Below are 26,458 nucleotides of genomic sequence, written 5' to 3'. Positions count from 1 at the left end.
TGGTAAATGGATGGAATTGGAGAACATCATTCTGAGTGAGGTTAGCCTGGCCCAAAAGACCAAAAATCGTATGTTCTCCCTTATATGTGGACATTAGATCAAGGACAAACACAACAAGGGGATTGAACTTTGATCACAAGATAAAAGCGAGTGCACACAAGGGAGATATGAGGATAGGTAAGACACCTAAAAAATTAGCTAGCATTTGTTGCCCTCAACGCAGAGAAACTAATGCAGATACCTTAAAAGCAACTGAGGCCAATAGGAGAAGGGGTCCAGGAACTAGAGAAAAGGTTAGATCAAAAAGAATTAACCTAGAAGGTAACACACATGCACAGAAAATTAATGTGAGTCAACTCCCTGTATAGCTATCCTTATCTCAACCAGCAAAAACCCTTGTTCCTTCCTATTATTGCTTATACTCTCTCTTCAACAAAATTAGAGATAAGGGCAAAATAGTTTCTGCCGGGTATCGAGGGGGTTGAGGGGAGAGGAAGGGGGCAGAGTGGGTGGTAAGGGAGGGGGTGGGAGCAGGAGGGAGAAATGACCCAAGCATTGTATGCACATATGAATAAAAAAAATGTACTGTGTGCACATGATGTATTTGGCAGTGTTTAACAAATGGCAGTGTTGGTTTATCAGTATCCCAGGTATTGTGTGTGCAGAGCCATTTGAATCATTTGTGAAGTCTTGGCCCTGTGTTAGTCAGCTCTGTGTTACTATAAAGAAATATCTAGGATAAATAAATATAAGAGAAAGGGGTTATCTAGCTCATGGCTCTGGAGGTTTCAGTCCAAGATGTGGGGAGCCTTTTCCTTTGGGTCACTGGTAAGAGAGCCTGTTGGCAATGATGGGCAGGGCATGGTGGAGAAAATTGCTCACTTTGGTGTCAAAATATAGAAGAGAAAGAAGGGCTGGTGTCTCATAATCCCCTTCAAGGGCACCCCTTCTCCCCACAATGATGTAACTTCCTCCTGCTTGGACCCCTCCTAAAGGTCCCACCACCTGTCAGTAGTGCCACCCTGAGGCCCAAGCCTTTAACACAGGGACCTTGAAGGGCATTTAAGATCCACGCTACAGCAGCGCCTAAGTTCAATGACCCAGAATACAAAACTGTTTGAATTCCTGTCTCTGCTTGGAATTTTCCACCTGAGTCTAGGCTCCATATCCTTCTTACATTAAGTCATGAACTCATCTACAGCTTCTCCTCTTCACTATGTTCCAGAGGTCCAAGGTCAAGGGACCTCATCTGGTGATGGCCTTTTTGCTGGAAGAGCCCTGAGGCAGTGCAGGGCATCACGTGGCAAGAGACAGGGAACCTGCATGTGTATATGTATCATACATATTCTGGTCTTTCTCCTCCTCCTCGTCCTCCTGCCTCCTCCTCCTCCTCTTCTTCTTTTTTTTTTGTCGTACTAGGGTTTGAACTCAGGGCCTTCACCTTGAGCCACTCTGCCAGCCCTTTTTTGATGGGTATTTTCGAGATAGGGTCTCATGAACTATTTACCTGGACAAGCTTCAAACCGAGATCCTTCTTATCTCTGTTTCCTGAGTAGCTAGAATTTCAGGTGTGAGTCACCACACCCGATCTCCCTCTTCTTAGAAAGCCACCAGGATTCAATCATGGAGCCCCTCCCCCTTTGATAATCTTAACTAATCAAAGTCACCTCCAAAAGCCCCACCTTTAAGCACTACAGTTAGATTAAGTTTCCACCCTGTTAATATTTCACAGTGAGGGGGATAAACTCCAACATGAGTTTTGGAGGGAATAAATCACATTCAAACATGGCACATACCTTTTCATAACTGAATAATATTCCACTGCATGGCTACTTTGTTTATCCATTCATTATTTGATGGACATTTGAGTTGTTTCTACTTTTTGGCTATTAATGAGTAATATTGCTATGAACATTAATGTTAAGTTTTTGCATAGGCATGTAACTTTCATTTCTTTTGGGTATATATATCTAAGAGTGGCATAGCTGTGTCACATGGCAACTCTATGTTCTGCAATTTGAGGTGCTGACAAGCAGTTTTACAAAGTGACTGCCCATTTTATATTCCTACTGATAGTGCACAATGGTTTCAGTTTCTCTGAATCTTCAGCCCTTGTTCCTGTGGCTTTGGTTCATATTTTCCTAATGAGTACTAGTGATGGTGAGCATCTTCATGTGTTTACGTGCCATCCATAAATCTTTTTGGTGGAGTATTTCGAATCCTTTGTCAGTTTTTAAATTGAGTCATATTGAGTTGCAGTAGCTCTTTGTATATGCTAGAAACATGTCCTTTGTTGAATATATATGTAGTATATATTTTCTCTTAGTTTCTCTTGCCAAGGGCTGGGGGCGTGGCTCAGATGGTAGGAGGTTTGCCCCGCTTGTGCGAGGTCCTGAGCTCAGCACTACGTGCACGCGCGCACACAAAAGTATGACTAAAAGACTTCAACAGCCCCGTTTATCAAGCCCTCACAAGAAAGTATGAAATCCTAAGTTGCTTTAACTTTATTTCTCATTTCTAGAAAGTGACACCTGCATAAATTATTGTGGTGAAAAATGATAGCTCTGAGAATCTGTCCTTACTGTTATTTATTTGGCTGAATCACTTCAGTCCTTCAGCTGTTGGGTATAGTGATGAAGGGTAATACTATGTTTTCTTTTCTTTTTCTTTTTTGTTAGGGGTATTGGGATTTGAACTCAGGGCCTTGAGTTTGCTAGGCAAGTGCTCTATCACTTGAGCCATGCCTCCAGCCCTTTTTGCTTTAGTCATCTTTCAGATAGGGTCTTACTTATGTCTTATGAGTAGTTGGGATCACAGCCATGTACCACCACACCTGGCTGGTTTGTTGAGATAGGGGTCTCCCTAATTTTTTGCCCAACTAACTTTGAACTGCAGTCTCCTGATTTCTACCTCTGGAGTATTTTGCATTTTCTGAGGCTGACTTCTCAGAGGCATTCATTGGAAGGAGCTGAATAAACAGAAGAGAAAAGAATAGCACGTGGTCTTTCTCTCTAGTAACTGTTTTCATAGGTCTGTCCTTCCTCCACATCCACTGTCCTCAAAGAGGCAGAATAGTAACTTGAGTTAAGAGCCTGGCTCTGGAGTCTTTCAAGGTGGAGTCTGGCCTCCCTGCTTATTAGCTTATTATGTATCTCAACTGGGTTAGTTTCTCAACTTTGCTGTGTCTTAGCTTCCTTGCCTATAACCTGAGAATAAAAATGGGACCTACCTAATGGAATTTTTTTTTTGATGGTACAGGAAGTTGAACTCATGGCATCGCGATTGCCAGGCAAGTATTCTACCACTTGAGCCACACTCCCAGTCCTTTTTTGCTATAGGTATCTTTTTTTTCATTTTTCTTTTATTATTCATATGTGCATACAAGGCTTGGTTCATTTCTCCCCCCTGCCCCCACCCCCTCCCTTACCACCCACTCCACCCCCTCTCGCTCCCCCCCTCAATACCCAGCAGAAACTATTTTGCCCTTATCTCTAATTTTGTTGTGGAGAGAGTATAAGCAATAATAGGAAGGAACAAGGGGTTTTGCTGGTTGAGATAAGGATAGCTATACAGGGCATTGACTCACATTGATTTCCTGTGCGTGGGTGTTACCTTCTAGGTTAATTCTTTTTGATCTAACCTTTTCTCTAGTTCCTGGTTCCCTTTTCCTATTGGCCTCAGTTGCTTTAAGGTATCTGCTTTAGTTTCTCTGCGTTAAGGGCAACAAATGCTAGCTAGTTTTTTAGGTGTCTTACCTATCCTCACCCCTCCCTTGTGTGCTCTCGCTTTTATCATGTGCTCATAGTCCAATCCCCTTGTTGTGTTTGCCCTTGATCTAATGTCCACATATGAGGGAGAACATACGATTTTTGGTCTTTTGAGCCAGGCTAACCTCACTCAGAATGATGTTCTCCAATTCCATCCATTTACCAGCGAATGATAACATTTCGTTCTTCTTCATGGCTGCATAAAATTCCATTGTGTATTCCATTCGTCAGTGCTGGGGCATCTTGGCTGTTTCCATAACTTGGCTATTGTGAATAGTGCCGCAATAAACATGGATGTGCAGGTGCCTCTGGAGTAACAGTCTTTTGGGTATATCCCCAAGAGTGGTATTGTTGGATCAAATGGCAGATCGATGTCCAGCTTTTTAAGTAGCCTCCAAATTTTTTTCCAGAGTGGTTGTACTAGTCTACATTCCCACCAACAGTGTAAGAGGGTTCCTTTTTCCCCGCATCCTCGCCAACACCTGTTGGTGGTGTTGCTGATGATGGCTATTCTAACAGGGGTGAGGTGGAATCTTAGTGTGGTTTTAATTTGCATTTCCTTTATTGCTAGAGATGGTGAGCATTTTTTCATGTGTTTTCTGGCCATTTGAATTTCTTCTTTTGAGAAAGTTCTGTTTAGTTCACATGCCCATTTCTTTATTGGTTCATTAGTTTTGGGAGAATTTAGTTTTTTAAGTTCCCTGTATATTCTGGTTATCAGTCCTTTGTCTGATGTATAGTTGGCAAATATTTTCTCCCACTCTGTGGGTGTTCTCTTCAGTTTAGAGACCATTTCTTTTGATGAACAGAAGCTTTTTAGTTTTATGAGGTCCCATTTATCTATGCTATCTCTTAGTTGCTGTGCTGCTGGGGTTTCATTGAGAAAGTTCTTACCTATACCTACTAACTCCAGAGTATTTCCTACTCTTTCTTGTATCAACTTAAGAGTTTGGGGTCTGATATTAAGATCCTTGATCCATTTTGAGTTAATCTTGGTATAGGGTGATATACATGGATCTAGTTTCAGTTTTTTGCAGACTGATAACCAGTTTTCCCAGCAGTTTTTGTTGAAGAGGCTGCTATTTCTCCATCGTATATTTTTAGCTCCTTTGTCAAAGATAAGTTGCTCATAGTTGTGTGGCTTCATATCTGGATCCTCTATTCTGTTCCACTGGTCTTCATGTCTGTTTTTGTGCCAGTACCATGCTGTTTTTATTGTTATTGCTTTGTAATATAGTTTGAAGTCAGGTATTGTGATACCTCCTGCATTGTTCTTTTGACTGAGTATTGCCTTGGCTATTCGTGGCCTCTTGTGTTTCCATATAAATTTCACAGTAGATTTTTCAATCTCTTTAATGAATGTCATTGGAATTTTGATGGGAATTGGTATTTTTCAAATAAGTTCTTACTTTTATGCCTGGGTTGGCCTGGACCAAGATACTCCTGAGTTACTGTAATGACATGTGTGTGCCACCCCATGCTTACCTTTCATTGGTTGAGATGGGTGTCTCGTGAAGTTTTTTGTCCAGGCTGGCCTAGAACAGTGATCCTCCTGATCTCTGCCTCTTGAGTCGCTAGGATTACAGGTGTGAGCTACTATGGCCAGCTCCTCATGTGAATTTAGTGAATGAAAACACACAAAGTACTTAAAATGGTTCCTGGCACAAAAAAAAAAACACTCTAGAAATGTTAGTTCTTATTACCACGTACAGCCCAAATGCCACAGTATTTGTTGGACTTTCTCTGTAAGCGCAGCACCGCCTTTGTCTCTGTTCTGACTTAGACTTCTGTGGTATGTGTTTGCCAACACTTATGTTGAGACACACTGTTCGCAACTCCTACTCAATAAACATACAAATCAGAAGCCAAAATCCTGTTTGCAGAAGGCTTTATTTTATTAAATATACAGGCAGTTTGTTCTTTTCTTTCATGATTCTTTGTAATAATACTTGTTCCGGGCCCCTATCTTTTAGTATATTGGACATAAGGATAATAACTAATGGCTGTTAAGTGCTTTATTGTTGAATATGGACCTAGATGAGTGAGGGAGAAAGGGGAAAGAGGGCAGGATGGGCAATAGGGGTATTGCTCTGTGGTAGAGCACAATTAAATAAAATAAAAAATAAACAGAGAGAGAGAAAGAGAGAGAGTAGAGAGAGTTGGCAGAGAAAATGCCTCTTGGATGTGAATACAGTCCATTAAAGTGGCAAAGCTAGAATGGAGTCTTAGGACATCTGATTTCAAAATCTTGTGCCTTCCCCTCTGCCACACATTTCTTGTATTATTAACTTCTTGCATCCTTACGTATTAGATACTGAAAAGAACCCACTTCCCTTCACTGTGGGAATGTGTTCCAGTATAATATTATAATAACTTGTAGGTGCAGAAAGGCCTGGTAGGTGCCTCACATACCTTCTCTCTCTGAGCTCTGAGAACTGCTGCCCATCCAGCAGTCCTGAGCTCTGGTTTTCAGTATCCAGAAGACGAGCTCTTGTTCCTTGAAGGTAGAGGAGGAAGCCAAGGAAGAAGTCAGAGGAAAAGCCCCTTGTGTTTATTAAAGGATCTTTGTGTTCTACTTACAGCACTCAAAATTCTCTTCTCATTGTAATGTACATATGTTTGATTAGTGCAAACTTTTCAGGGCTAAACAGTGGTGATTTTTTATTGAAAACAAAGAGTGTCTTCTGATCTCTGTTAATGTACATATGTATAGCACAAACTTTGTAGTCTGGAATGATGAAGTTTTTCATTGGTAACAAGAAGTGCAGAAAAACAATCTAATAAGCTCTCCATATGAATTTATTAGAATTGTGAAAATATGTACGGTTAGGCAGGATACACACCAGAAGAGATGTGGATAGTGACTATAGGTCACTGAACGTCTGGTTATAAGGTAGAAAGGGCATTTCAGAGTTACATCACAGGTAAGAAGAAGGGTGGGATTTTTATTTATTTATTCAACACATATATGCTTTGTCTACTGAGTGCTGGGTGAATTCTGAGCTTTAATATTGAATTTGTTTTAGATTTAGGTCGAAACTTTCACTTTACCTTAAAGCAATGACTATTTCTAAAATGATATTTTCATGTGATCAATTTTAGTAAAATCTCTATAGGTTAGTGTAAAAATAAAAAAAATAGAGAAACATTTCCTGATTTGTTTTATTTTGTTGGTTTTTTTTTTTTTTTCTTTTTGAGTCAGAGTCTTGCCTAGAGAGCCTGGACTAGCTTCAAACTCACTATTAAGCCCCGGCTGTCCTTGAATTCACAATCCTCTTGCCTCAGCCTCCTGTGTACTGGGATTACAGGTGCACCCACATGCCTGGTTTGTTTATTCATCTTATGGAAATAATAGCAGTTTCTTTGTTCTCTATAGACTATTAATGTACACAATTTTTGATATATATGGATAACAGTGTGAGTTGTGTGTTTCAGCAGAAACTATAATTCAGAAACAAATATGTTTTGTAATGAAAATGCTGATTCTGTCATGGTGAGTGGCTTCCTTCTTACTCAGTGTCAATCTGCTTTCCTTGCAGGGTCTTGTGCTTGTAGGTCAGTCCTGGCTGAAGAAGTGGGGCTACTATAAGATTATCTTAATTTCTTTCTACTTAGAAGGAGCGGCCTCCATTGTCATGTTACTTCTGGGACAGGAATACTACTACTGTTTGGCATTCTATATCACTGTTGTCATGTAAGTAAGTGTGCAGTGCGATCTCAGGGTTAGCCAGGTCCTGCCATCCACTTTCATGCCGTGAAGCATCTATGACGGGGCCAGGGCTGACTGCCTATTTCCTTCCTGCTGTGGCACCTTTCTGCCATGTTGTTGAATGCCAACAGCTTGTTTTTTTTGAAGGCATTTCATATACTGAATTCGGTAGGAAAGTTAAGTTGCTTTGTTAAAACCCTGTGTGGGGCTGAGGGGGTGGCTCAAGTGGGAGAATGACTGCCTAGCAAGTGTGAGGCCTTGAGTTCAAACCCCAGTAGCCAACAAAACAAAACAAACCTCTTTTAGTAAGCATTTAGTAAACACTGTTGCCAAGTATAAAAGAAGTATTCCTCCTTCAACTCTGCCACCTAGTTCTTTTAAAAAATTATTTGATTAGCATGTATTAATTATACATATTAAAGGAATACATGTCTCAATATACGTATATAGTGTGCACTTATTACAGCCAGCCTCCCTTTATCCGCCCCCACCCTCCTCTAGTGGTCACTAGTCTACATTCAGGTTGACTCTTCTGGTTTTTAACTTTCATATATGAGAGAAAATGTACTGTTTGTCTTTCTGAGTCTGGCTCCTTTCATTTAAAGTAATATCCTCCTGTTCTATCCAATTTGCTTCATATAACAGGATTTCATTCTTCTTTATGGCTGAATAATATTCCTCTGTGTGTGTGTGTGTGTGTGTGTGTGTGTGTGTGTATGTATGTAGACATATACATACATACTACGTTTTCTATTTCCATTTGTCTGTTGATTGTCATCTCAGGCGATTTAATATTTTAGCTATTGTGAATAGTGCTGCAGTAAACCACGAAGTGCCTGTTTCTCTTCGACGTGTTGATTTTTTTCTTTTGGATATATACCCAGAGTGCGATTGCTGGATCATATGACATTCTAGGATCATATGTTTCTAGTTTTTTGAGGAGCCGCTATAATGTCTTCTGTAGTGACTGTTCTTATTTACATTCCCTCCAATAGTGTATGAGAGCTCTTCTTTCTACACATCGCCAGCATTTATTTTTCCCATTTTGATAATAACTATTCTCACTGGATGAGATGATATCTCATGACTAATGATAGTGAGCATTTTCCATGTATTTGTTGGCTATTTGTATTATTTTGAGAAGTCTCTGTTCAGGTCATTTGCCTATATTTTAATTGGATTGCTTGTTTTCCTGTTAAGTGTTTTAGTTCCTTATATACTGGATGTTAATCCTTTGTCATATGAATAATTGGTAAATATTTTCTCCCATTTGGTAGGTTATTGCTTCACTTAAAAAAAGTAATAGTGTCATAGCTCAGGTCTCCATTTGATGCATTTTGAGTTGGGTTTTGTGCAGGATAAGAGTAAGGGGTCAAGTTTCAGTCTTCTGCAGATGGGTAAATAGTTTTTCCCACTCTAAAGAGTGTATAATTAATACATGCTATCTCCAAGGTAGGTTAGGGACCTTTGTCAAGAGTCAGCTGGTTGTTCTTCCTGTTGTTCTGCAGCTTCTTCTCCTCCTTCCTAACCATAGAACCTCGAATTCCCCTGGCCCAAGTGGGAAAAGGTTCTACCACCTCATTACTTGCCCACATCTGGGACAGAGACTTTGTCCTTGCCACCTCTCTCTTTGACACCATATCCAACATGTTCACAATGATCGGCAGTTTCCTCCCTCTAGCATGTCCTGAATCCACCCCTTCTCTGTTCCGTTGACACTCTTCAGCCTAGGTCCTCAGCATTGCTTACATGGAATGCTGTCTGGGCTCCTGCAAGGCTCCTGCTTCAGTCTCCAGCCCCTCCAGCCCTGCTCCCATATTGCTTCTAGAATACAGTCATCACTGTGCTGAGCAGGTTAAGTGGCTTCTCATGGCATTCAGGGTATGACATATGAAGTTTTTGTTATGCAGGCCTTCTTTATGTCTTCATGTCTTGTTATTCCAATGTTTGCACTGTACCCCACCATACAGAAAGACTTTCTGGTTCCTAGTACAGACACCTCTGTGTCTTACAGGTGCTCCTTGTGTGACTCTTCATTTCCTTCTTTTTTTTTTTTTTTGGTGGTCCTGGGGTTTGAACTCAGGGCTTCACACTTGCTAGGCAGTTGCTCTACCATTTGAGCCCTGCCACAGCCTTTTTTGCTTTAGTTATTTTTCAGATAGGGTTTCGTGCTTTTTTCTAGGGTCAGCCTTGGATGAGGATTCCCCTATTTCTGCCTTCCACATAGCTGGGATTACAGATGCACACCACAACTTCTGGCTCATTTGTTGAAATGAGATCTCATTTAACTTTTTGCCCAAACTGACTTCCATCCACAATCCTTCCAATCTCCCCCTTTTGAGTAGCTGGGATTAGTGGTATGAGCCACCACCCCTGGCCTCTTTCTCATTGCTTGCTTGGCTCTCTTGTGTTTCTTTAGGCTTCAGCCCAGGTATGTCCTTCTCTGGAAAGCCTTCCTTGATTTCTTCATCTGGATCAGGTGCCATCTGTGTCACCCCAGTGTCCTGTGTTTATCTCTTCTGCAAGGCTACCCTTCTGCCTGGCCTCCACAGGATGGAGGTGACTGGGTGTGAGGTCTACTCTCAAATCACCATAGCCTGTTACCTGCTGTATATCCTGCAAATAGAAACTGCAGAGAAAATAGAAAATGTGCTTGCACTGAATGAATCATAACTCCTAATCCAGGTTCTTGCTGCAACAACTTGAGAAAATTTCCACAGTTTATTTGCATTTTGAGCAATTCGGTAATGGAGGATGTAGTCATTAAGTCAAAGGATCTTAATGAATCTCTGTGAAACTTGAAGACATTAGAACACCATGTGGATTAACTATTGTGTAACTCTGTATGTGTGGCCCTGACTATATCATTTAGACCGACACTTACACAGTGATTTTTTAGAATGAAATGTTTTGTTGCTTTTTATGTTTTATTTTAACTTAAGAACTTTTTAGGAAAAAGAACATACACATTTTATTATATGCCTAAGCACAGAAGGCTTTTTTAAATTCTTAAACCTTTCTCCAAATTTTTATTCTGTTGTAATTATAATGTTATATGCCCATTTATAGCTCTCAATAGCCTATTCTTTTTTTTTTTTTTTTTTTGTGGTACTGGGGTTTGAACTCAGGGCCTTGTACTTCCTGGGCAGGTGCCCTACACCTGAGCCTGCCCCCAGTCCTTAATATCCTATTCTTTTTTCTTTTTCTTTGGTGGACTGGGAATCAACTCAGGGCTTCAAGCTTGCAAAACAGGTGCTCTATCATTTGAGCCCACCTGCAGTCCATTTTTCTCTGGCTATTTTAGAGATAGGGGTTTCTTGAATTATATGCCTGTGTTGGCCTCAAACACAGTCTCCTAGATAGCTAGGATTACAGGCATGAGCCACTGGCATCTGCCTAATACCCTATTCTTGACATCAAGAGAAAGGCATCTGATGAAACTCCTTGGAAAGTTCTTTTCTTTAGAATCTGTTATGGTTTTGAACAGATTTGATGAGCAAGCAGTTGTTTGGGAATGAGAAAAACATAAGAGCCATTTAAAAAATTCCAGGAGAAAATAGTTGCTTTATTTCGTTTGTTTTTGGTGGCGCTGGGGATGAAACCTAGGACCTCATATGTGCTGGGCCAGTGCTCCACCAGCTGCATTGCACTCCCAGCCAGCACTTTGCTTTTGAGAGAGTTCTGTGCTCACAGTTGGCTACTTGGAGGAGGGAAATCTGCCCCTGAGCCATCTTTACTTTTACAACACACAATCTCACTTCACTTCCTGCAAGCCAGTATCAGCTTTCTTTCGCTGTGTTTTTAAATATAAATAACAAGATTTATGCCTCCTTTTTATAAAGTGTTCATGTGTATACAGTATTGAAATTTTCCCCTCTAGGGTAATTGTGCAAGCTTCTTTTTGCTTGTTTAATCTGCCACTGGCTGACTTGGTTGATGCAGATTTACTGAAGTTCAATAGACAGTAAGTATATTTATTCAGATATTAACTATAAAAATGCCACATGTAGGCAGGACCTATAGGAGTTTCCCTATCTTAGTTATATTAACATGACAAATCACATACTGGAGAGGTGATCATAAGATGATTGTAAGAGATGACATGGGGGATCAAGGGACAGAATATCATAGGTTGTTCACATTTGTTTGCCCTGGGCAACTTTTTCCTATTTTCTGAAAGGGTGCCACAGCAGGGTTAAAGGTCAGAAACCACAGTGGAATCTTGGTTCTCTGTTCTCTGTGTTGCAAGGTGCACTGTGATAAGGTGAAGTAACCTTCGCTCTGTGGTGTTACAAGAATTAAAACGAAAAGTCAAGATCACTGCATCCCTTCTTTCTTGAATGAGTCTACTCTCATTTTTATTCTTTGGTGGAGTTATAAGTGTTTAGATCGGCTATAAAATTCTTTAGCTTGGCAAATATTTTTCTGATGTGTCCCATTTCATGGATGAGAGAGGATGTGTTATTTTAAGACAGAGACACATTCTTTATTAGCTTGGTAGAAACATTTATATTGCATGGCCTTTTTTTTTGACGGTATGTAGTTTTGAGCTCAGGGCCTCGTACTTCTAGGCAGGCTCTCTACCACTTGAGCCACACCCCCAAGCCCTTTTTTACTTTAGGTTTTTTTCAGGTAGGGTCTGGCATTTTTGTCTGGGGCTGGCCTGTACCTTGATCCTCTGACCTATGTCTCCCATGTAGCTGGGCTGTGCATCACCACATCCAGCTTTATTTTGTCATTGTTGACACTGGGGTCTAGCTAACTCTTCCCCTCAATCACCTCCAGAGTAGCTGGGATTACAGGTATGTACACACCCAACCACCATTTTTTTTTAAATGCAACTTAAATTTAGGACTTTCCCCACTGCATGAACTTTCTATAACTCCGGTTTCAGGGACTTGTTGCAAGCTCATAGTTGCAGTGATGAACTGCTAGTGAACTCCATACAGTGCAGGGCCATATCTTCACTTTTGTGTCCCCAGTGCCTAGAAAAGTGACTGGTTCAAAAGCTTTTTCTTTGCTTTTTTTGGCGGTACTGGGGTTTGAACTCAGGGCCTCAGACACTCTACCACTTGAGCCATGCCCAAACCCTTTATTTTTAGTTTGTTTTTGAGATAGGATTACAGTTTTTGTCCAGGACCAGCTTTGGACCTCAATCCACCATGCCTGACCCTTTGTTTTTTTTGCAGTACTGAGGCTTGAACTCAGGGCCTATACCTTGAGCCACTCTACCAGCCCATTTTGTGTGAGATAGGATCTCATGCACTATCTGCCCAGGCTGGCTTCCAACTGTGATCCTCCTGATCTCTGCCTCCTGAGTAGCTATGATTACAGGTGTGAGCCACCAGCGCCCAGCTCTTTTTTCTTTTTTAAGGAGTAAGTTAACAAGCAGTGGCTTCAGTAAACACCTCCCAAATTTTATTTTGGTGTGGGGATTGAACCCATGCACTCTACCACTGGACTGTACCCCAGCCCTCAAATTATTTTTGAATCACATGGGTTACAAATCAATTGGTCTGGGCATGGTGGCACATGCCTGTAATCCCAGCTACTTGGAAGGTGGAGGTAGAAGGATCATAGCTAGGGCCAGCTTGGGTCTGAAAAACAAACTAGAAACAAAAGGACTTGGGGGCATGGCTCAAGTGGTAGAGCACTTGCCTAACAAGCAAGAGGCCCTAGTTCAATCCTCAGTACCACAAACAAACAAACAAAACCAAGAAACCCAAATAAATAAAACGTGTCAAGCAGTTGGAAAGAAAAGGGCACTGCTGTTTACCAAATGCTGCATTGGCGCCACATGGCCACCTGCCCAGTCATGTTTCCCAGCAACCTGAGCAGTAGACATTATTGACTCAACAAATACTTATTGACTGCCTCCTGTGTGTCAGGCAATATGGGAAATAGCAGGTCTTGTAACAAACTCTTCAGGTTACCCGATGATGCTCTGTTCCCTCTAAATTACACCTACTTATGTGCCTGGTGTGCTATGGTGGTGATTAATGGCCACTTGAGGACTAATGACTGCTCAGTTGTATCCACATTAAGGATCAGTCAGGCTGGGTGCAGTGCCTCACATCTGTAATCCCAGCTACTTGAAAGGCAGAAATCACAAGCATTGTGATTTGAGGCCAGCCTAGGCAAAAAGTTAGCAATACCACATCTTAACCAATAATCTGTGTGTGAGTGTTTGCCTGAATCCCAACTACTCCAGAGGTGGAGGTAGGAGGATTGTGGTTTGAGGCCAGCTCTGGACAAAAATACAAAATCCAGTCTGAAAAATAACTAGAGCAAAACAGGCTGGAGGCATGGCTCAAGTGGTAGAGCACCTACCTAGCAAGTGTGAGGCCCTGCATTCTAACCCAAGAACCTCCAAACATAAAAATTAAAAGAAAAAGTCAGTGAATGAGGCCCTGGGTTTGATCCTCAGTACTTGTAAAAAAGATAATAAAAATAAAAAATTAGTCAGTGTTTTTTATTTCAAATCTGTTAATTTCAGATGTACTTGTTATTATAATTATAAAAGAATTACATTTAGATTTTATAAACTTAGGAAATGAAAGTTAGTGCTAAAACCCAAGCTGCTTTAGAAAGATTTGATAAAGATCACTTGTAAAAAGTCACCATCAAGTTGGGCGCTAGTGGCTCCATGTCTGTAATCCCAGCTACTCAGGAGGCAGAGATAGGAGGATTGGGGTTCAAAGCCAGCCCAGGCAAATAGTTCGTGAGACCTGATCTCAAAAAAAAAAGTCACACGAAAGGACTGGTGGAGTGGCTCAAGTGGTAGAGTGCCTGTCTAGCAAGCGTGAGGCCCTGAGTTCAAACCCCAATGCTGCCAAAAAAAAAAAAAAAAAAAAAAAAGGTACCATCAGACTTGTGGTGAGAACTGTACATGACTTGGAAGTCCTAAAACCCTCAAGAATTCTGTTCTCAGACTGTTTCGTAAACAGCTGCAGGCTTTCTCTATACCTGACAGCAGAACCTGTAGGCCATGCCACATGGATGCTTTTTATGCAAGGAAGATGGCCCTGACTTCGGTCAGTGGGCCAGTACTCAAAGAAAACCCAAAGGAGAGACAGGCAAGTGAATAGTGATGTTAATTAAAGTAGAATGACTAATGTCCCCTTTTTAAAATAGAATTTTCTTTTGCATAGTCAGCTGTCTTGATCATGTCAGAGAGCAAGACTACATAGTAGCAAGACCAGGCGTGACCCTTGCTCTCATGGCACATCTAGTCCAGTGGGGAGACAGACAGTGATTATGGTACTGTGCCATCTTAATTATCCCCAGTTGCAGGAAACTAAGACCCTGAGGTTTAACTTTCCCAATGAATATAATCTGTGGAATGTGGAGCTGGGAATCAGACCCTAGCTCTGACCATCATATCAAATGCCCTCCAACTCCCTGACCTCTTCTTTCTTTCCTTTCTTTTCTTTTTCTCACCTTTCATTCTTTCTCTTCCTTTCCTTTGTCTTCTTTTTCTCCTCCTTATTTGCAAGGCTTCCATTAGTAGTTGAAATACAAGATTTCATTTTATTCAGTCATTCCCTTTACTCATTACATATGATATGATTATAGAAATTAAGAGCAGGATTCTTATTAAGAATACATTAAAGTAATCCTTACAGAAATTTGGGCAGAAAAATGTGGGCATGAATTCCAGTTCTACCATTTATTAGTCATGTGAGGGGTGGTGAGGCCATCAGCTCTCCCATCTCTAAAGAAGAGGTAGCAATCACATCTTCCTCATGGGATTGTTGGATGAAACAATACATGTAGCCCACTTAACACAGCACAGGGTGCACCCAGTGCTCACTGAGCATTTATAAGGATGGCTGTATCTTCTCTCTTTGTTTCTTTAAGAGTTAAGCTCTGTTGTTCTAGAATCCCTCATCACTAAGGGGTTAATATTTTATATCTGTTTCTGTTTACTTAGATCAAGGGGGACTTCATGGATGAGGAGGTCCCTGATATGTAGATATATACATAAATGCTTTCACTCTTAAACACACATGCACATGAATTCATGTGGGATAAAGACCCCTGCTATTCTTGTCTGTTCCAGGTCACCCCTCTCTTCAATGGTTTTTGGTCTCAATGCATTGCTTACCAGACCTGCTCAGTCATTAGCTCCCATGATGGTACTGTCTAAGATAAGCCAGTATGGATATGGAGACCCAAACAAGAGGTAAAGTGCAAAACCTTTGCAGTCGTGAAAAGGAAATCTGAAGGGAAACTCAGCCTTTCTTCACATTGGTTACTAGGCAATCATCTTGGACTTCAGATACTATTTATTAGTCATTAACTCATATATCTCGAACAAGCTGCTAGAAAAAGTCCATAGAATATCTCTAGTACTGTAATTTTTAAAATTACATGTACATGCCTATATAATTTGCATTAAGCTACATACTGATTGTTTTATCTAAGTCATTCATTAATTCATTTGTCTTTCATTTTACAAGTGTTTTCAAGACCTGCTATTATATGTCAGGTACAAAGGTGCTGGAATGTAAGATGAGTGAGAAAACTGTAAAGGGATCTACTGACTACAAAACCTGATAAGGCCCCACCAGATGTGTGCTGGGTGCTGGGGTGATATGAAGGAGAGGTCAGGGAACATATCACAGGGACGGGGTGGTGGAGCACTGACTTTTGGATCCTGACTTGGAATTCATCCTTCGAACATGGAAGGAATACCATTCCAGGTGAGGAAAACAGAGTGACAAGGGTCTGGAAACCTGGAGCTCTCAGTAAGCTGTTCATTTATTTATATAACAAATAAGATTGAGAGCCTGCCAAGCCCTAGGCTGTGTGATATGGCAGTGAGGTATAGCAGTGCATAAAACAACTGCTCTCTCTGCCCTTGCCAAGCTTACATCTAGTGGGAAGGTGCAGGCAAGACAGTAAGTGACACTCATAGTATATTAGGAGGTAAAATGTTCTCTGTGGAAAAAAAGCAAGGGGTGCAGAAAGCAGCATTTTAAATAGGGTGATGGAGAAGTCTTCACTGAGAAAGTGGCATTTGAATAAACAACTGAAAAAATAGGGGAGGGAACCATGGAGGCTCTCTAGGGGAAAAGTGTTCCTAGCAGAAGCTGTGGCAGGTGCAAAGACACTGGGGTGCAGCATGACTGACATTCTAGGTCAGGCAGAGGCAGCACAGCTGGAGCAGAGTAAGCAAGAGGGAGGGAAGCCATGATGGGGAGGGAGGCCAGACCACACAGTCCTGCAGTCCTGTCTTGCTACTTTGGTTTCACTGCCAGTTGAATGGTGATGATGACATAGTGAAGAGTTGATTGATTGAATAGACTATTTTTAGAGCAGTTTTAGATTCATGACAAAATTGAGCAGAAAATGCAGAGTTCCTGTATGCTCCTAACTTCCCTCACCTCCCTAGCCGCCTACATTATCAATGTCCCCTACTGGAGTAGCATTGATGACCCTACACTGATGACCCTACACTGACTCTTCATTATTACCCAAAGTCCACAGTTCAGATGGAGTTGTTCATTTTGTGTGTTTGACATGTGTCCACCATCATAGTGTCATGCAGACTGTTCTCACTGATCCAACAATCCTCTGGGCCCTGCCTATTTGTTCCTTCCTTCTCACTAACACCTGGTAACTACTGATCTTTTTACCATCTTCATAGTTTTGCCTTTTCCACAAACATAACACAAATGGGGAGTGGGGAGAGGGACAAGAGAGGGTGGTGGAGACTGAATATGATTGAACTGCATTGTAAACAGGTATAAAAATATCTTAAGAAAACACATTATTTTGTACAATAAAAAAGGTAAGTCAAATCAGGTCATTACTCCACTCAAAACTCTCCAATCACAATTCTGTTATTCCTAGGAAATATACCTATACTATCAGAGGTAAGGTGCCATTGTATTTGCAGCTTGCCTTAAAATGGTTCAGAGAACAAAATACACATGCATACATACACATGCAAGCACACATGCACAATGTTAACAATTCTAGAATCTAAGGAATGACCATAGGATTTTCTCTGTACTTTTCTTTAAACTTTTTTGTGTGGTTAAAAATTTTCATATTAAAAAGTTGTGAGACTGGGCTGGAGGCGTGCCTACCTAGTAAGCTCAAGGCCATGAGTTCAAACACCAGTACTACCAAAAAAAAGTAATAAGTTGTGTGGAAAAACACCATGGTTTGGTTGATAAATAGAAGGATGAATGTGTTTAGCAGTATATGATAAAGCTAATGTCGGTGAGATGTAGACAGTTAAATACCAAAGTGTTCATTGTACAACTTTTTCAACATTTTTGTATAATGCTGGAGGGGAAAGTTATGAGAAGTTTTTTTCTTTTTAAAGTAAATCCCTGTCAATGTAGAAAATTCAGTAGAAATGACAAAAAAAGATAGAAAGTCAAATTCATGAAACCAAGAAGTGATTATAGAAAGTTATAAAATATAAGATTACCATTCAAAAGTTAATCTCCTTCTTACCTACCAGCAATAAATAAGTAGAATTTCAAATGAAAAGTACGATAGCATTTACATTAGTAACCCGAAATATGAAATACTTATGTATAAGTCTAACAAAATATGTACAAGATCTATATGAGAAAAAACACAAAACCTTTATAAAAGAAATAAAAAAAAGGACTAACTAAATGGAAAGATGACTCATGTTCATGGAAAGGAAGATTCAATACTTTGTCAATTCTTTCCAATTTCATCTATAGATTCAATGTATTCCCAGTCCAAATCCCAGCAAGTTATTTTCTAGATACTGAAATTTTGATTCTAAAAATAACCAGGGCAACATCAGGGTAGAAAAAGTTAGAGGACTAACATTACCCTAACTTTGAGACTTACCATGAAGCTACAGTAACCAACACTGGTGAAAAAAGCAGACAAATAGATCAGTGGAACAGAACAGAAAGCCCAGAATATGCCCACACAAATTTTGATAAAGGAGCAAAGGCAACACAGGGGAGAAAAGATAGTGTTTTCAACAAATAGTGCTGAAACAGAGGGCGTCTGCAAAATAGATAAATCTGGACACACCCTTCCCAAAAACTAACTCAAAGTGGATCATAGACGTGAATGTAAAATGCAAATCAATTATGCTTCTAGAAGATAACACACAAGAAAACCCAAGTGATCATGGTTGTGACAATGGCTTTTTAGATACACCATTAAAGGTATGGTCCATAAAAGAAAGAACTGAGGAGCTGGACTTAAAACTAAAAACTTCAGTTCTGCAAAAGATACTGTCAAGAGAATAAGAAAACAAGCCACAGACCAGGAGAAAATAGCTGTAAAAGAAATATTTGCTAAAGGACTGCTATCCAAAATAAACAACTCTGAAAACTCAGCCATAAGAAAATGAGCTGGAAGGGTGGCTCAAGTGGCAGAGTGCCTGCCTAGCAAGCATGAGACCCTAAGTCAAACCCTAGTACCACCAGAAAATGAGCAACCTGATTTAAAAATGGTCAAAATACCTGGACAGGCACTTCAACAAAGATGTACAGATAAAAAAATAAGCATATGAAAAGATGTCTCGTATCTTACATCATCAAGGAATTTCAGATTAAAACAATGAGGTACCACTACAAACCAACTAGAATGGCCAAAATCAGAACTGACATCAGAAAATGCTGGTGAGGACATGGAGCCACAGGAACTCTAACTTAGCACTGATGGGGAAGGAAAATGGAATAGTGGAGAATGGTTTAGAAGTAGAGCTTGAGCAGTATAGACTTGGTCCTAAAGGAGTGGAGGATGGTAATTAGCAAACAGGAGTAAAAATATCAGACCTGCTGTGTAAAGGATCACCTGCAGTATGGAGGCTTGATTGAAGGGAGTCAACCCTTGACATGATTTTATATGAGAAATGCTGGAGTGACCAAGTAAAAGCAGTGTAACAGGGAAGGAAGGCAAGGAGGAGGAGACTGAGGTGAGAGGAGTCAAGGTTTCAGGATCAGCAGAAGATGGTGATTGCTGATTACAGAGGCACAAGCAACTGGGGAATTGTATACTAAGAAATGAGTAACGTTGCAAATGATGAAAAGGGGATTAAGGAATATGATAGAGGGGATAAATTTGATCAAAGTACATTGTAAGCAGGTATGGAAATATTCCAGTGAAACCCCTTTATACAATTAATGTATGCTAATAAAAAATTATACCCTCACCATTTCCAATAAGCTTCTCCCCTTCTTTATTAAAGGACCCTTGATTTTATTTATTTTTAACCAACAAAAATGTACTATGATGTATTACGTGAAGTTTGGAAATAGATATGTATTGCAGAATGGTTAAATTGAGCTGTCGAGCATACCTGCCATCTCGTACATCTATTCTTTCTTTTCCTGTGTGGTAAAAGCATTTGAAATCTTCTCTCACCCATGTTCAGTTACACAGTGTATACCCATAGACACTATGTTGTACAAAAAATTAGGACATTAATCTTTTTATGAGTTAAAACTATAGTCTTCTACTTTGGGAAACAGCATAGACTTGGTAATTTTACTAAATAATTTTTCTTAATATAAAAGTGAAATGGGCATCTGAAGGTCATCAATGTGGACTGCTGTGGATCATGTCTCCTCTGTAGCATCTGAAGGACTCCCCAGCTCTGTCCCTCCATGTACTAGCTCACTGTTTTCTATCTACGCTGGGAAAGTTGCTCAAAGTCCGAATAGCATTAAAAGACTCAACCAGTCTTGGGGAAAACTTTGTTAGCTCAAGGGGGACAGGAACAGCCTCTGGGTTAGAAGACATCCAAAGCCTCGTAGCCCCTGTTGTAACTTATCTGCAGGTCTATGTGACAGCAATGGAGGAAGAGCGGGTGTGTTTAAATTGTCCCAGAAATGTCTTTGTAGTCTCAACACATAGCTCTTGCACATTAGAATTGCTTGGAGACAAGGCCTGAACCAGGTCACACCTTAGACCAGTTGTTAGATCAGCCTCTGGAGGCAAGATCCAGGCACCAGCATCTTTTAAATTCGCTAACCTTGTGTCTTTGTGTGGCCAGTGTGAGGAAACTAGAGATGTCTGCCATGGAAATGACAGTTCTAAGGACTAATCTTGTTGACTCTGCAAAGTGACATGTTGGCAAGCTAGTTTCATGACATCATAAGCAGTTTTTCGAGGTATAAATTCAACAGGGCCCGTAAGTACCATATTGAGTGATGATTAAACCTTGGTATCCCACGGCCTCACATAACTAATGCTAACCTGAAGGTGTCTGACTAAAGTCCAGAGGCTGACAGAACGCTTAGCAAGGTGAGGTGTGACGATCAATGAGTATTGTGAAACCCACAGGGTGAAGAGCTGAGCAAAAGTGTGTCTTTGAAATGCATTTCATACATGCAAATCCCCTTCCTACTATCTGATTATTATTTTGCTGTTACAGTATTTAGAACTGTATAGCCCAGGGGATTGTCCTTTCCCTTGCTATTTTCAAAAGACATTTTGATTCCGTGATACTGCTAAAGAAACATTGGTTCTGCAGGGCAGGTTATTTCACTGTGCTTAATAGATCTATTTACTTCTTAGTGATGCAAGCAGCCAATGTTTGCTGTTCATGGAGGTCTGTAACTGGGGTACCTGGGTGACATACCTCTTCTGAAGACTGGCATCAGCTACTTCATGTAATAATGTTAGAAATGGATCAATTATTTCATTCTTGCATTAGCTGGTGCTCAGTGGTAGAACACTTGCCTAGCCCCTGGTTCCATTCCCAGCACCAACAAACAAGCCAAAAATACAAGCCCACATTTTCACAAAAAATATACAATGAGTGTAGTACTTATAGCAAAAGGGCCACTCCTTCTATTCAGCCAACTAAGCATGCTCATGCTTTTTCTTTAGCACACATTTCTAGAGTTTCTAGTAGGTTTTAATTTTGAGCTGGGAGCTGGGAACAGAGGTAAGGCTTGACTCCTCTCTGTCCATGGAGCTCACATGGTATTCATGAGTGAGGCAGAGGGACAAGTCCAGTACAATGAGCTAAGACCAGGCGTGAGATAAGCTGCCATTGAGATGGAACACAAGCTTGGTGCTGGTCTACTGTCTGTTACCGGGTACAGTGCCTTCAGTGTCCTGTAGCCCCACCAAACTTTGATGCCTGGAAGGAGATTCTGGAGTACGAAGACAGATGTTCACTAGTGGTCAGAGTCTGCCAGTTTATCTGTTTAGTTATAGTGTCATCTGTTCAAATCTTGTGGCTAACCCAAATAAAATGCATTACTGATGAAATAGCTTTCTATGATCAATCTGCTATGTATACAAGCATTTTTTCCCTTTTTTTTTTTTTTTACAGTACTGGAGCTTGAACTCAGGGCCAACACCTTGAACCACTCCACCAGCCCTTTTTTTTGGGATGGGTTTTTTTGAGATAGGGTCTCAGGAACTATTTGCACAACCTGGCTTCAAATCGCGATCCTTCTGAGCTCTGCCTCCTGCGTAGGTAGAATTACAGGCATGAGTCACTGGCACTGGCTTCTTCTTCTTCTTCTTCTTTTTTTTTTTTTTTTGAAGTGTTGATGATAAACCTAGGGCATGCTAGGCAAGCACTTTACCATCGAGCTCTCTCCCAGCCCTACAAGTGTGTTTTTATAATTATATCAGTAGCATCCCTTTTGTTTGTTTTTCTACTGAAAACTTCATGATACTTCCAAAATTATACACATGAAGACAGTTTAGAAAGTGACTTTTCTCTCAGTGACATAGTAAAGACTATGATCTTCAACTTTAGCAAAGAAACATACTCAAAATGAATTGTCTCAGATCATCTACAAATAAAAAATAATCTGAGGCTTTATCTTTTAAGAAATGAAAATATCCCTGGTATCTAATTATATGTGGCTAATCATTCAAATAAAATTTAAAGCCATGTTTTTTTTTTTAACAAGAGCTTTCCATAGAGATTCAGTGGCATTAGAACTAAATTTGTGTTTTATGCAGTGCTGGGTCACCTGGAGGGCCGAGCATGGTGATATATGCCTATAATCCCAGTTACATGGGAGGCCGAGGTAGGAGGATTGTGAGCAGAGGCCAGCAAGGCCAAAGCACAAGACCCTGTCTGAAAAAAAGAAAAAGCCAAAAACTAAAAGCAAAAGGACTGGGGGTGTGGCTCGAGTGGTAGTTCCAGCTCTAGAGTCACTAGCTGTGTAACTTAAGACAGTTTAATTGACCTGTGTAAGGCCCCATGTCATCTGCAGGTTGTGAAAATTAGCAGCAGTGAGAGAAAAGCATCAAACAAAATGAGAATGCCAGCACTGAATTGTGTCTCTCAAAGTTCATATACTAAAGCCCTAACCCACAATGTGATGACATTTGCAGATGGCCGTTGGGAAGTAATTAAGTTTAGAACAGGTTATGAGGGTGGGGCCTGCATGACAGGGCAAGTGCCTCTATAAGAAGAGATTCCAGGGGCCAGGGTGGAGCTCAACAGTACAGTGCATGCTTAGTATGTATGAAGCCCTGGGTTCATGCCCCAGCATGAAAAAAGAGGAGGGTGCTGGGGGTGTAGCTCAGTGGAAGAGTGTTTGCCTAGCATGCAAGAGGCCCTAGGCTCGATCCCCAACACCACCAAAAAGCAACTCCCACTCCACCCCCACCCGCCCCACACAGGAACATGTTCTCTCTCTTTCTATGCCATGCAAGGATCTAACTTCTTGTGTGCAAGTCCGGAAGAGGACCCTCACTAGAGTTTGATTGTGTTTGTCCCTGATCTTGGACTTCTAGCTTCCAGAGCTATGAGAAAATAGAATTTTATGTATTAAGCTCCCAAGTAAGATACAGCACCAGGCACACAGTAAGCCTGCAATACTTGTTATATCATTATTTTATATATATATATGGAGGTGTTTCACTATGTTGCCTAGGCTGGTCTTGAACTTGAGGTTGTCCTGGAGTGATGAGATCATAGGCATGTACTGCATGCCCAGCCTTGCCATTATTTTTCAAAGAACTCGTCAGGTTGATCCTAGAAAGGGGAAGTTCCTTCTCTATTGAGATGCCAGCTTTTTACATGGCCTCAAGTATTTCTGATCCCAGTTCAAGAGACTGTCCCACCATGTGACCTTGCTAAACTGCTTTCAATCCTGAGCACCTCTGTCCTCTGCAGGGGTTTCATTGACTTTCTTGCAACTCCATTGACAGGATTATCTATTTTATATTAATGGTGACAAAGCTATTTCACTGATGCTGTCAGGAAACAGCCTCATTAATTCACACTTTCTCGAGCTGATATTGACAGGGGAAAAAGAGTAGAAAGGAGCCAGGCTCCCCATTCGTTTTGTGATGAGGGTTTGAGGTAAGTATGGTAATTTACATTATGGCCCCTTTACTACATAGTGTTGACTTTACACGTGGTCTAGCAGGTAGAAGCTAAAAAAACGAGGGAAAGGGCACCAAGCAGTAATATTTTAGGATGTTATTTTTTGAAAGGAGAAGATTGAGAGAGAATATTGGGTGCATAAAATTTTCCCATAAGCAGAGGTGCAGTTGTTATTATAAGATGATATTCAATATATTTGTTTATGGTCTCTTTGCTCCACTTGTTCAGGTGCAAGGACTGTTGATTTATTTACTCTGTATCCCAAGTTCCTAAAACAAAAAGTGTGCAATAAATATTTGGCAAACAAATGAAGGCATAAATAGTGTGTAAGAATTATTTTTCTAGTTGGGAGATGGTGGAGTGGCTCAAATGGTAAGAACACCTCCCTAGCAAGCATGAGGCCTTGAGTTCAAACCCCAGTATGGCCAAAAAAAATTATTTTTCTAGTTGGGTGTGGTGGCACACATCTATAATCCCAGCACTCAAAAGGTGGAGGGAGGAGGATTGTCAGTTTGAGGCCAGCTGGGCTATTGTAGCCTGGGCTAGCAAGTGAGAAGACCCAAGTTCAATCCTCAGTATTGCCACACACACACACAAAAAATCCACTAAACTCAAAGATTTTTTTCTCCTTTTTTTTCTGGAGGTATTGGGGTTTGAACTGAGGGTATATCACTTGCTAGGTAGGTGCTCTACCTCTTGAACCATGCCACCAGCCCTTAATGGAAGTTCTTAGCAGAAACTTAGACCATGTCACTTTGAATGTTGTTATTAATTATGAAATTCTCTCATTTTGTTGAGTGGATCGGTGCTAGAAATGAGTGCCTGAATACTCCCAGACTTCGAAGATCATTTTGAAACATACATGAGCCTAGGCTTTGTGCCCTCGCCTCTGTTCTTTATCCTCCCAGGCATGTATGTGGCAGTGGCACTTGTCACCAGGTATTGCCATCACAGTTTACATATCACCTTCCTCTCGCATGAGCAACTGAAAGGAAGAGATGATTTACTTACTCAATAACTGGAAAGAGTCAAAACTAGGTGATGAAATGTCTTTTGCTTTTTTTTGGGGGGGTACTGAGGTTTGAACTTAGGGCCTCACGCTTGCTAGGCAGGTGCTCTATCACTTGAGCCACTCCTCTGTCCCTTTTTGTGTGTTGGGTATTTTTTAAGATATGGTCTTGAGTACTGTTTGTCCCAGCTGGCTTCGAACCAGGATCCTCCTGATCTCTGCCTCCTGAATAGCCAGGATTTTACAGGAGTGTCACCTAGCTATCTTTTACTTCTTAAATGGGCTCATAGATAAGAAAAATTACTGAAACTTTTTGTTAAATAGCTTTGAATTGATAAGACAATACACTACTGGAAAAAAAGTAACTGTTGACATCTTCTCCCTAGTATACTTCTGGATCTTCAAGATGCCATGTTTAGCTTGGTTTGCCTGGTCCCGCTGGGCATCGCAGTGGTCCAGATTCTGGTTTGGAGCTTTTTCTCCATCAGGAGCAGGACAGACTACACAGGGATTCTCTGAGCACAGTACCAGGGCCGTGGGAGTCAAACACTGCTCAGGTGTATGTTGGTTCTTACAGAGTTGGCATTGTACCGAAGGCAAAACTCATCCTTACAGTTGCTAATTTGTTTAGAAAAAAATAAAGTAAAAAATTTCAATAAGGTTCAGGGCTTTTGACTCTCTCATTTAAATACAAGTTAAGACCTCTCTATTGGCTGCTTCTAAATGGGCTTGTAGCCTGAACACACCTGTAACTCCTCACCTGTGCATTGATATGTGAGTTGCTTGGCGTTTCCCAGAGCCCACCTGGCTAGGCATGCCAACTCCATTTGTTTATTTTATCTCACTTATTTGAAGACAGAGTCTCTGTAGCCCAGATTGGCCTTGTCTCAGCTTCCTGAATACTGGGATAGTGGGTGTGTGCCACCACATCTGGCTTCTCTTTTATCTTTTAAACCTAATATTGCTTCTCTGACCAGTCTTATTAGTGAGACACCCGACCCCCATTTTTTCTTTGATACTGCACCACCATTGTCTGAGGATTGCCCTGTGATTAAGAGTGGGGAAGGTCATCACACTCCCTCATTTTGAAATATGTTATAAAGACACATCTACCAATGGGACAGACTAGAAAGCCCAGAAATAAAACCATACACTAACAGTCAACTGACCTTTAACAAAGGGACCAAGTGCACACACTGGGGAAGGCCAGTTTCTTCAGCAAATGATGTGGGGAAAACTGGGTGTCTGCATGCAGAAGGATGTAGCCCAGGATGGACTGGAACTGTGATCCTCCGCTTCAGCCTCCTGAGTGCTGGCATTACAGGTAAGTACCACCACACCTGGCTTCCCTTTTGTTTTCTTAGACCTTTCTAAGAAGTTGCTTTCTCAATTGGCTTGGCAGCAGATCCCTCAATTCAATCACCCACCTTCATTTAACTGACTCAGACTCTGTTATCTGTTCAGATTTCATGTGGCTGGTCTGATGACCAGCTCAGCCTCAGATGTGTACACATTAGTGTGCTGGAGACACTTAATAACTGACTCTTTGAAAAAAAATCATGCATACATAATTTTATTATAAATTTTACTGAAAAAGATGTATCAAATATGATGTACAAATAATAAAATGTGTCAGGGCTTGGGGTGTATTT

The 26,458-nt window shown here is 40.8% G+C and overlaps 1 protein-coding gene across 1 annotated transcript in view; it reads left to right on the top strand.

Annotated features, from left to right (window-relative positions):
• LOC109694793 (transmembrane protein 180-like) overlaps positions 1–25,457 on the top strand; it is a 42,706-nt gene extending 17,249 nt beyond the window's left edge. Inside the window, exons 4-7 of the mRNA XM_074060254.1 lie at positions 7,307–7,461; positions 11,357–11,440; positions 15,539–15,661; positions 25,193–25,457. Of these exons, the coding sequence (XP_073916355.1) occupies positions 7,307–7,461; positions 11,357–11,440; positions 15,539–15,661; positions 25,193–25,325 (495 nt within the window). The 3' untranslated portion in view covers positions 25,326–25,457. The remainder of the gene's footprint in view (positions 1–7,306; positions 7,462–11,356; positions 11,441–15,538; positions 15,662–25,192) is intronic.
• Positions 25,458–26,458: the final 1,001 nt, after the last annotated feature.

The sequence above is a fragment of the Castor canadensis genome, chromosome 17 (assembly GCF_047511655.1).
Source record: "Castor canadensis chromosome 17, mCasCan1.hap1v2, whole genome shotgun sequence".
NCBI lineage: Eukaryota > Metazoa > Chordata > Mammalia > Rodentia > Castoridae > Castor > Castor canadensis.
Note: the sequence above shows the minus strand (reverse complement) of the source record. Positions and strands in the feature narration are given on the sequence as shown.